Below are 12,658 nucleotides of genomic sequence, written 5' to 3'. Positions count from 1 at the left end.
TAAGAGTCCCTTGAAGCAATACTGCATCACCCTGTGAACCTTTCTGTCTTGGACACCACACTTTCTCTAATTTAACAGGAAACAGATGAAGTATTTTTCATTGTGATCTGAACAGCTGTATGCTTAGTGAGGATTTAGCATGATGTTTCCCTGAGTCTGGTGGGGAGAATTTTCTGATTATCAAACTGTGAACTGTCAGTGGCATAATCTTTTCAAGCACTTGGAGAGCAGTGTTTTTATGGTATTTTCTAGCCTGGAGATGGAAAGAGCACTGCCAAATGCCAACTGGAGCCAAAAGTGGTTAGAAAACAAAAGAGTGATTTCCAGAATTATATTTTGGAAATACCATAATGAGCCTTTCTGCATCTTTAAACATATATTTTAAAGCCTGATGTCAAGTGACTTCTGCACCTAATCCCGCTATAGAAAGTGCTTCCATCAGTTAGGAGCTGCTGTGAGTCAAGCACAGGGACAATCAAAATGGGGCTATTAGGCAAGGTCTTTGACCTCGCTGACTACCCAAGACTAGTCATTTCAGCTTGCTGTAACTCACTGGGTTGCCAGCAGCAGCAGCTCAGAAGATGCCCCAGCAGCAGCTGAGATGCCTCTGCTGCATGGAGAGACAGGGACATCAAGCACCCAGACAGCAAGTTGTAGTTGCTCCTGAGCCCCAGCCAGCTCCCACTGGGACTCTTCTAGAAGACATGGATACTCCTCAACAACAACTCCATACCCTCAACCCATTTAGTTGCTTTTCATTCTTTACTTTTCTTAACTCATCTTCTATGAAAATGTCACTCCCAGATTTTCTTGCCCAAGATTTGGCTCAGGTTAGGCATATGGTGTGTTTATGTTTTGTATGTGTAGAGCAAATAGCAAGCTCAGCCAGGGAAGGACTCACAGTAGTTACGTGACATCTTACAACACAGTAATACATCAATGAATCATTCAATCAACTAATAATAGCAGATAAGGAAAAAACAGAAAGAACTTGCTAAGTCCTATGGGTTCTGCAAAATGAAAAGCTAATTCATAAGACATAGCCTATGGAATTGTGTCCCATGTTCTTGAAATCTCTATATGCTCTAAATACCATGCACAGTGAAATGACTCATACTTTAAAGTCAAATGCTCAATTTAAATCAAAGAACTCTTGACTTTTTTTTTTCTTAAAGATAAGCAATAATTTATTTCTCTTTCGTCTTCACAATTATCACATACTGCCCAGCTACATGACCAATGCCACTACATAACACAGGAGAATTGCCCACTTACACTTTACTTGGACAGATACAATTGCAATTTACAGATTAAATGTACTGTACAATGTGTAGTTGGGAAAATGTCAGTCTTATCTATATGATGGGATGTGGCATATGATTTATAAACAGATTCAATCTAAGATGTAAAACTTTAAAACTTGTTAAGCCAAGGATACAGTATAAAGCATTTTGTTTGGTATTTTATTGTTACTAAAGTAGGAAAAGCAAAATTAGAGAAATAAATCCAGATCTTAAGTTACGGATATGTATTAGTTTAAGAAATTAATTGGATTCTCCACTTTTTTTTTTTGCTTTGCTTTTTTTCCTTTTTATTTTTTTCCTACAAATGAATATATGAATATATTGCAGGATAAATAAAGACTGCCAGATAAAGAAGGTACCATTATATGAAAAACAAATGAAAAATTACCAGGTAATTTTGCTTACAAAAAGATCAAACTATAAACAGTCACAAAATATATAAAAACGCCACATTGAACGAGGCAATCGTAGTCTACCTAAATTGGTAGTATACTCTCTGAAAGAAGTTGAGTTCATACAGTAGTAACTGATAAAAAGGCATTGTGCACTCTTGTGCCATCTGGGGATTTAGCACCATGTGTCATCAGTTCTTGGATTGTCATCCAGTTGTCCAAGATTTTCTTGTTTCTCTTTTTCATCATCTTTTTGTGACTCAGTTCAATAATGTTGATTTCCTTTTTGCCCTCACTGCCACTCTGTGGACTTTCCTTAAGACACTCCAGCCTGCTCCTCATCATGAACTCCCGCCGCCTCCTCTGCTCCTTAGCTCGCACCAAATGTTGCTTCCGCTCTTCTTTGCTCCAGTAGCGACCCATCTTCATCTCACTCATCGTATCATCATCTGTTGTCATCCCACTGCGCTCCTCTTTAATTTTTAAGGCACGTTCCTTCAGGATTCTGTCTCGAACTGGTCTCTTTGTGATGTACCTTGTCCCATCACTCCTTATTTTCACTTTCCATTCCATCTTGGGCTCTGCACACTTCTGTGAGTCTTTGCACATGCTCACCAGGCTGAGCTGGCTTTGGGCATACTCCACGGCAGACTTCTGCTGGATCAGTTGCATATAGCTTTGATAATGCTTTGCATGAGCAGGTATATTCCCGTACCTGTAAGATGAACTGTGATATGGAGACAAGTAGGGAATGTGCTCGCTGCCCTGTCTTTCCTGGTCTGTGAATTTGCTGCTTTCTGATGCCAGCACTGCATTCTCGACAGCACTGTTTTGTTCTGTAGCTTTGGTTTTGGCTGAGGCTGTCTCCCTGTTGCTTTGTCCTGAGGATGACTGATTAGCCACGATTGTGCTCCTCAGGTTTTTCCTATTGGTTATGCTAATCATCCTCTGGAGAGAGTTATCAGGGGATCGCTCCACTGTCAGCGGAGTGCTCCTGCAACTTTCAGCTGTGTTGTAGGCACTGGAGCTGTCCTTGTCAGACTTCTCAGGGTGCTCCATGATATCATCCAGTTTGCCTCTTTGTACATCTATACTGGTGTTATAATTCCTGAAACTTTCATCGTGTAAAGCCCAAATGTCTCCGTACTGATCTCTCACCTTTTGGAGCTGGTGAGCTTGCATAATATTCTGGCATTCAAGTTCAATGTTCCTCAGTTCCTCATTGAGTAGCTGCAGCTCATGCTCCACTCCATCTTGCTCTCTTCTGTTGCACTCTATCATGCTGCTCGAGTAATATAGATCATACTCCCCATGGTTTCGAATCTTGCACTTCAGTTCCAACAGCTGCCGAAACCTTTCACATTCCTCCTCTGGGTTTCCTACGAAGTCAGATTCAATGTATTCCCCAGACACAAAGCTTTTATTGCACTGGAGCTCAACACTTCCTAACATATCCTGGCTGTGGCCCAGATCCCGTTTGCTCTGCAGGATAGTGCTGTTTTGCTCCTCAGGTGCATTTTCTTGCTCCGAGCTCTCGTCGTTGCGGAGACTTTCATCTGTAGGTCCCACTCCGCTGTCCTTCTCGTGATTGTTGGATGATGAGGTTGCAGTGTCTGTAGTGCCATCCTCCTCTTCATGTTTCTTTGGCTAAAAATTGAGCAAACCAAAATGATTACCAATTGCAGACCATATTACAGGAGAACATTTTCCATATCTGTTTTACTTAAACAGCTGGGATCTGATTTAAGCTGAATTAAAATAGATCACTAAGCAGCAGTCCTACTGCTCATAGCCTTTAAACATTTCTGAGAGTCATGCTGTGGTGGCCACACAAAGAAAAGTAGATGAATTACAGTACTAGTGACATAGTTTTTAAAGTCTGGAAAGAAATATTTCCCCCTCTATCTAAGCCATCTCTTTGCAGTGCTTAAAGATAATGATCACCAGATGGTGCGCTGTTTTTGATTCTGGATTATAGCCAGAGACTGGTGGAGTTGAAGTCTTCTCAAACTTAGGAAAAAACTTCAGTACTGGTATCAATTCAAACAAATAGAGCAAGCAGCCAATCAAACTTATGGTACTGGCACAACCTAAGAGGGTGCAAGAAGACTACTGTTTCTTTTTTTAACCAGTGAACTTTTTTTTTAGCTTCATGGAGATGGGCAAGGTTGACCTTGCAGAGAGTTAGCTACACCTTCCATGGCCCTCTCTCACATTTCTCATATTCAGTAGCCTTTTCCTGAAAGAGTGTTGATTTTGAATTCTAGGATTTTGCTCAAATAAACCTCAGTCCATTGCATCCCTGGAGACTACTTTTGTTCCATCTTTAATGTTCCTTAGAAATAAAAACAGTCTTTCACTATTAAGTATAGAGCAACACTGAATGCTTTGCCATGGGCATAATGTCAAACTCTTTGGCTGTTGATTCACACTCCAATCATTGTACCTCATCTATTTATATTCTCAACCTATTTATATTCTCATAGAATGTGAGATAATACCTCTGTGAAGAGACAGACACTTTATTTTTCAAACTAGATTAGCAAAGAATCATGCAGAGTGCAATTTATATGACCAAGTACCTTATTGTACACAGTACCAACCAAATGCCATGTCTCTTTTAGAAGGTATAATTGCATAATTATGCATAATGATGGTAATAATCGAGGGAGAAAAAAGGAACAGAGCACACAGTGAAAGCAAACAAACTCAACATACTGTCATATTTCCCTTTTCATCTACTTTGACAGACAGTAAAACAGAATGAAAATGTCTCTCCTATCTCATCCTTTCTCCTCTCTTCGTGTGCACCTCATGATCACACACCCTTCATCTGTTTTTTTATTTCTTCAACAGCTAGGAAAAAATAATGGCCTAGTCTCAGAAAAGCAAAAATAGCCTCCACCCCCAACTCAATGTAAGAGTGGAATAAAACAAATATTGAAAGAAGCACACTACCAGGAGAATTCAGTGCCTGTGAGAAATCAGTTAAATTTCTGAAAAGATGCTTTAGGACATCTAGGTTTAATATCATAATTTTCTAGTTTACCTCCTCCAGGTGAGTGCTGCTACATATGCTATTCTGGTCCCTTCTCTCACCTGCTTTGGAGCTGCTGCAGCTTGTACTGACCTCTTCTGCTCCCAAACCTTTCAGCGGAGAAGTATCTCCAGTGTGGGTCACCTACACTGCACCCCAGCCACTGCACTGTGCAATCCATGTTTCTCACTGCTCTGGAAAATATTTAACTCCTGACAGAAAGGAGAGCAGCTCCACCAGACAATGGGAGGGTAATGCTGCAGAACAGTCAGGAATTTGGGTGCCTGTCCCAAATGCAGGGCTTCACACTATCAAATGAAGAGGATGAGCATGAGTGACATAGCACTCTCTGACCTTGAGCGTGAGTGACATAGCACAATTTGCATATATATGATTAAAACTCCAAAGAGGGTGGCTTATCCATAATGAGAATGTGTTAGCACAGTTACACAGCTTACAGGAGCTGAGCTCCATGATGCTTCCTCTAATGTCCCTAGAATGGTGCTACACCACCAAAGCATGTATTCAAGCACTTCTGAAAAAAACCACTTAATGAGGCTATTTGTATAGGTGTTGGAAAAAGAATTTACACTTTGGGTCCCTGCAACCAGCACTTTCAGAATTAGTGGCTCTTGTTTTCCATACTGCTTTCATCAATAACTTAAACTTTGCTCCTTCAACTTCCACTTGATTTAGACTGACTGAAAGTAATACACTGCCATCTAGTCAAGTTACACTATCCAGAATTAATACACATATAAAAAGATGTAAACAAAGCAAAGCCATTTTATCAGTCTAATAGAAACCAGATGGGTGGAATTGATCTGATGAAATACAAGTGTCTATAGTACAGGCATCTGAATGTCAGGTAGTCACTTTGGGTTCCCCTCCCTGTCAGGAAGAAACAAGTCCCTTCTCAAACTTTAGCAGACATCCGTATCACATAAAATCTTTCCTTAATATATGGATACTTGCAGCTAATTCCATTAAGAAAATGGAAAGTAATACAGATATTTATTGTACTGCATGTTTGTGAGATACATTTTATTAAAAAATCCACTTTGACTCAAGTAAAGTAGTCCCTGGAATTTCTGTCCTGGACTTTTAATGCTTTCCTGAGCTTCTAAATGTGCAGTAGACTGAGCAGTTTTTTACAACATAGGATTGCTTTGTCTGGTGTTATCTATTATCTATTTCACACAAAGTGTTTGTTTTCAAGCATATATTGTCCACCTCTTCTACAATTACTTCTGTTTGAAATGCCAAAAGGCTCCTCAGGCCTCATCTTTGCAGTGAGAACTCAGATAATGAGAAGGTAAACCCAGTGAAGCGTACAATCAAGCAATAAATGAACCTCAAAAGATTCTGCATTTCAGCTCCAGCAAGCATTCATGCCTATAAAATGGCTAATCTTACAGGAATTCAGGCACTGTTCTATTCTCATTTTACAACTTATGATGTATACTGGGACTCAAAACCCAGATTGCTACTAAACTCTGAAGGCAGTAAGATTCAGCTGAAGGGTCTAACAAGCATAGCTGCTAGTGGGATCTCTGGTCAGTCTCTGAGAGCGAGAGGGAGACTGGCCATGGGGAGAAGAATCTCCAGTGTCAGGCTAACCACTCCAGCCATAAGGGAAGTTTGGAATTGATTTCACTGGTGCACTAAAAGGCCTCTCTAACAAAAAAAAAAGGATTTTCTCCCAGATATTTTCACTTCATTTCAGCTTTGAATGTACTAGAATGATTTTTTTAAAATCCAATTCTTTCTCTTCTTAATAGGTTTTGATACATTCCATGATACCAATAAGAGTTTCTGCATGGCAAATGTATGGTATTCTTCTGAAAATTATCTCTGCTGCACAATGAAACATGATATTGTAAAGGGGAAGGAACACAATGGGTTATTAAAAAATGGAGAATTACATCTTTCCTTGAGGTTTATTGGACTATTCCTTACAGAGAAGATACAATTCTTGATTGAATTCTATAGAGTGGGTGACTATACACTTGATTCTTCTATTACAAACTGTACCAAACTTTTCAGTGACAGCTTACATTAAATGTTAAAATGGCATTCTATAAAATGGACTCATATTTGGAATAATATTCTGGTATAGAGTGTATTCATTCCTTTAGCTCTAAGATTCATGATGACAGATGATTATGACACCAGAGGACTAAGGTTTTGTTCACTAAAAACAAAGCTTGTCTCCAGGGCCATCTGGGGAGCTTGAAGATAGTCAGATTGGCCACTGGCAGCTGCAACAAGAGCAGTTTCATAGCTTCAATGGATTGTGTGATTCCCCTAAGGAAACTGCAAGATTTCCCAGCCTAACATGGAAGTAAAGAACCAGTTTTCTGTCAAGTCACTATGTAGAGTCTAGAAAGGCAGCAGCTGTCACAAATTACTGATGCCCCATTACACACCAAGCTGCATTTGGTTGAACCAATTACTCATCAGAAGGGCAAAGGAATGTCTGGCTGTCCTAGAATTACTTCAAGCAACCCAGTGTCAGATACTGACAAGCACAAGTGACCATAATGTTTTTCAAGTGTAATGCTCTTCTACAGTAATATAAGATCTCAAAAGGGGAAGAAAAATATCCTTGGTAAAAGATCCCAATGGGAAACAAACAATATCAATGGGTTCTGTGAAACCACTTCACAGAACACCACTATTTAATAGTTAACACTATTCAAAACTCAAATTCAGTGAAAAAGCCAAAGCTTGACAAGAACTTTGGAGTGGAACATCACAACTGTGAAGTGATTTCAGAGCTCCCAACATGTCACGTGAGGGTCTAGTAGGAGTTTGTAGATAGGCTTGTTCAAGAATTTCTACCAGAAATGGGGGTTTTGTGAGAATGTCACCATGCAAACAAATTTGCCTTGCAAAGAACAAGCGTTCTTTCTGACAGGAAATATTCTGCTATCCAAGATAAAATTTTGGTTAAAACAATAAAGAAGATACCAAATATCAGTTCAAACTAGGTATCAGTGCAGACATTTGACCTGGGAAATTTGCCTGAGGCTTGCCTTACAGCCTGGAAAAGAGAGTCACAACTAAAAGGCTGCTATAAAACATGTTGCAAGGCTTGCTTCACCTCTGACCCTGGAGTTATTCCACTTCATGTAAATAATTAAATGTTTATAAGATCAAAGATTTGTAATCTGATCTATCATATTCCATGAAATTGTCTTATTATTCTGTCACTGCCTCTGTCCAAATGAATATTTCATTTATGTTTAATGAATAGCTTTAATAGAAGCTATCATCTACTCATTAGACCAGTGTCAAGGCTGGAGAGGAGGTCAGGAAACTGAATAGATGCATGCTCAGGCCCTCAGTGTGAACCAGGTACTGAGGTATCTGAAGCCAAATAAGCTTCCTGGTTTCCAGAAGAACTCATGCAGCCTCACCTTGAATATTGTGTGCAGTCTTGGTCACCATAATATAAGAAAGGTATTAAGCTCTTAGATTGTCCAAATGAGGACAATGAAGATGGTGAAGGGCCTTGCAGGGAAGCTGTATGAGGAGTGGCTGAGGTCACTTGGTCCGTTCAGCCTGGAGAGGAGGAGACTGAGGGGAGACCTCATTGCAGTCACAACTTCCTCGTGAGAAGAAGAGGGGCAGGCACTGATCTGTTCTCTGTGGTGGCCAGTGACAGGACCCAAGGGAATGGCCTGAAATTGTGCGGTGTGATAAGAAGTGTCAGGCAATGTTTAGGTTAGACATTAGAAAAAGGTTCTTCTCCCAGAGGGTGGCTGGGTGCTGGAACAAGCTCCACAGAGAAGTAGTCATAGCACCAAGCCTGACAGAATTCAAGAAGCATTTGGACAACACTCTTGGGCACATGGTGTGACTCTTGGGGATGATCCTGTGTAGGGCCAGGAATTGGACATGATGATCCTTCTGGGTCCTTTCCAGCTTGGCATATTCAGTGATTCTGATTCTGTGAAGAGGGAAGGCTCTCACAGTCTTTCTCTTCACTTCAAAGAAAAATGCCTCAGGTTATTTCTGAGCAATTCAGAATGGGGAAAAAACCTGTAAGTCACAAAGCTGTGTGGATAGGAAACCAGTTTCTCCCCAGTGGCAGAATCCAGAAGCCAGGAGATGAAGTTGGATTTTATATCTTTGGCTCCACACAGGTGTGCATACTGACAGATTATCTGATTCAGGAGAGGACACTTACGCTTTCCACAACAAAGTACAACTGAGAAGATCTTCCCTTGATGAAACAAAGATGTATGGCATCTTTGCCACAGTCACACTGCCTACAGAACATATGGCCAGGTAAAAGTCAAGATAGCAGCAATCTGAGACTATGCTAACAATATGCCTATTTGTCTCCATTAACAAAACAAATGCCAAGCTGTGCACTGTTGGTGTAAGAAAAATACACTTTCATTACAAAAACACCTGTTGTTTATTTTAAGTACCTCTTCCATCTTCTTTTGCAAGCTCTCTGGTGGAAGGCTGGCTCATACCTTGCATGCATACAACAAGAGGGGCACCTATTTCAGCTCAGAGCTCTAGGTGCTACACTGGTAAAATTGATTAAAAAAATTGAAACAAAGTATAACATCATAAACCATGAACAGTTCAGAATTAAAGAAAGAAAGAAATATTATTCTGAGTGTTCAAAGAAAACGAGAAACCTGCACTTATCACACAGTCTTAAATTGTTTGCTAACTTGCCATACTGGGCCTAAGCATCTATTGTTCTCCTTTTCCTCACCTACAGATACCAGAGTTCACAGCATTGTAGAGACAGAAATCTATCAAAGCCTTTGACTCCATTTTACAGCATACATCTCTATTAATAAAAAGGTATACCTAGCAAAATTTCAAATGATATGTTTAGTAGTGGTCCTACCTGCTCCACCTCGTTGGCTGTGTACTGCATTGCTTCATTATGCTGCTCTTCCAACATTTCCAAGTTTAACTCCTCTAAGAATTCATTCCTTTCATCATCCAGCCACCCTTCCTCCAGCTGCAAAGAATACATTAGTATATTATTTTATGTTAGCAAGGACACATGCTAAAATACAGTAAACCCAAATGGCAATGCTCGACTAGTTCTTTTTATCCTAATGATTCTCTTCAGAAAGCCAGGCAGAAGGAGTTCACATCTCAAAAAAAGGAGAAAAAGAAGGATAAAAAAATTGGACTCTTATGCCTTTTATCCTTTCGTAAAACAGTATGACTGATTTTCTCTCATAATGAAGGAGACTGCACAGCACAGACATTATTTCCTTTCAAAAGGTATGAAAGGCACAGCACATAATCCTGAAGCTGTCATGTTCATTACTGCTGAGAGCCCCTGCACTGAAAGAGTGGCAATGTTACTAATAGGACCAGGAGGCAACCGGTCTCTTTTCTCTAACAACCTCCATCCCAGTGTTGTGCCCTGCTGCTGCCACCTCAATAGAAACCTTATGCTGTATTTCTGTCACCATTTTCCCATTGATCTTCCAGGTAAACAAATAAAGAGAGCAGGGTCACAGAAAAATGTGGTGACTTGAAGGGAGGCAATTTTTGTTCTCCCAGTGTGTCTGGAAGCAAGGTTTATCCATTTGTTTGGGTTTTTTTCCCTGAGTGTAAAATAATACTTTGACATTTGATGAAGACAGTGTTGCAAAAGGACATGAGGGAATGCTATCTTTTCTGTCAAGTGCATATATCCTCTTCCTGCACCCGTTTTACGCCCTTCACATCTTTCTGAACTGGTAAAACAGGCACCCTGGCCTGAAAGGTTATTCTTCCCATTTTGTTCATTATGCACATGTGTGCACATGGTGTACATCCAGTTGTATCTGCAATCCCTTGCCAGATGGCACACTGCATCAAAAAGAAAAACTGGTCAGTGGCACTCCTGGCTGTAACAACAGGATTGTAGCAGAAGGAAACACTTATTGTTTTGTCGATGATGAAGAAACCAGAGGATGACAGTGACAAAAAAAGTTAGAAGGGAAAATCCTCAGCATCAGACAATAAAAGACTACCACCTACTCATATCCCAAGACAGCAAGAGCAGTGTAGCACAGGCCAGCACCTACAGCAGAAGTACTACTGCCTCAAAGTCAGAATAGCTCTGGCCCCAGATGTCAGTCAGAAAAATTACACCAAGCTAACAAGTTCCAAACTACAGAAGGAGTGACTAGTGCTGTGCAGTACTTCTAACTGATTACAGGCAGGAAATCACTGTTTCCTTTACAAACTCTGTTGTGGTTTTGCCCATGTCAATGAACTCTTCCTCTCATAAAGAACATAAGCCTTTCACCATTTCCCTTGGCAAAGCCAGTCTCCTACAGTTTGGGATTAGGAGGAGACTACTTTTCTTAAGGACATATAATTTTTTTGTTTGTCCTTAATGGGACTTTCAAACCATTCTATGAAACATCTAGTAATGGCCACTGGTTTCCTTTACTTGTCTTATTTTTTTCCCCACAAGGAAGGAATGAACACAGCCTTCCCCTACCATAAAGGACGCAGTTTAATTTCCGCCATTTGAGGAAATTGCAGAGATTAATGAATCTGGAAGATGGAAGTTGAACCTCACTTAGGCCAATCTGTTGCTTTCATTGTGGCAGGCTTTGTATCTAACTAATGAGAACGTTTGTGTTATGTTACAGTTTTTAGAATAAAACTAATATATGGTTTAGTATGCATGTGCACTACATGCACTGTATACACACACACCCCCTCAGAATGCACATGCATGGGTGCTGTGTGCTCCTCTGGTGTTCTGTCTCAAAACCTAATTATTCATCAATATTCACTGCACGAATACATGGTCAGAGAGGTTTTCTTCCCTGTTGCTGAAAGAATATGCTCAGCAGTCACCCTTCAAGACTGCAATACTGCCATTACCATTTTCTATCTAGAAAAGAAAGCCTGCTTAATCCTGTTGCCTTTTACCAGAGTCAAAGCAACACAACTAGCAGAAATGAGTTGACAGCCTGATCTCTGACATACTCATGGCTTTTCCATAACTTTTGTATGAGTATGTTCTTAAAACACATAAATCCAACGCCGATGCCCCAAACCTAAATCAAACCACATTGTATGATTTGTAAGGAGCATCTATATGAGAAGCTACATTGGTACTGATACGCAATCCCTTAACTCACATAGATGTAATTTTTTCATGTTGACCAGTCTAAACAAATACAGAGAATGAACTTTCCCTGGGCATGTATCTTGTAAGTGGGTGGGTTTCTATTCCCTACTGAAAAATAGAATCTTAGTGAAAACCAGTAAGAATAATGTTGAAAAAATTCTTTCAAAATTCTGTAATTGAGGGCTACAATTTTGCAATATAAACTGAGGCATGGCTTTTTTCCTGTACTTTGTCATCAGTTTTATGGGATTTGTTTAGATTCTTGAAAAACATAAAGGAAATGAATGCTGAAGTTGTGACTCCTTTATAACTACTGTATTCAAGCAGAGATTCCAAGTTGCACTGAATTACACTTACTTAATTTAATTTATACAGAGTATGCAGCTAGTGAGACTGAATCAGATCAATAGCATGAGAGACAAATGGCAACATAACCAACTCAGAATTGCTGGTAGATGGAGAGAACAGTGAAAATGTAATGTCTTTAAGCTTTGCAAAGGCCTACAAATGGAATATAAAGAGAAGTACAAGTTTTTGTACTTCTTGTATGTACAAGCATGTACAAACATGTTTTTGTGACTAAAGTGCTTGAAAACCAATTTGATTCTTGTTTGCTGAATTGTATTGTAGTGAAAGTCCCATAATTGGCACATAAACAAATTATTTACATGCCTGCTTATAAGCATATAGCACAAAAAAGACACCTCACCAATGACAAGCTACAGCTTTGCATAAGGTCATATAAATTATAAAGTTCACATAAAAGATAAAATTGATAAAGGTAAGTATGGGAAATTTA

The 12,658-nt window shown here is 39.7% G+C and overlaps 1 protein-coding gene across 2 annotated transcripts in view; it reads right to left on the bottom strand.

Annotated features, from left to right (window-relative positions):
• Nucleotides 1-1,186: 1,186 nt before the first annotated feature.
• Nucleotides 1,187-12,658, bottom strand: part of PDZRN4 (PDZ domain containing ring finger 4) — a 231,546-nt gene continuing 220,074 nt past the window's right edge. For both annotated transcript variants that reach the window (XM_050325400.1, XM_050325401.1), the window contains 2 exons: nt 9,613-9,729; nt 1,187-3,343 (listed from right to left, as the gene is read on the bottom strand). In XM_050325400.1, the coding sequence (XP_050181357.1) occupies nt 1,817-3,343; nt 9,613-9,729 (1,644 nt within the window). In that variant the 3' untranslated portion in view covers nt 1,187-1,816. The remainder of the gene's footprint in view (nt 3,344-9,612; nt 9,730-12,658) is intronic.

Source organism: Myiozetetes cayanensis, unplaced genomic scaffold, assembly GCF_022539395.1.
Source record: "Myiozetetes cayanensis isolate MyiCay16 unplaced genomic scaffold, myiCay2020 scf3, whole genome shotgun sequence".
In the NCBI taxonomy this organism is placed as follows: Eukaryota; Metazoa; Chordata; class Aves; order Passeriformes; family Tyrannidae; genus Myiozetetes; species Myiozetetes cayanensis.
Note: the sequence above shows the minus strand (reverse complement) of the source record. Positions and strands in the feature narration are given on the sequence as shown.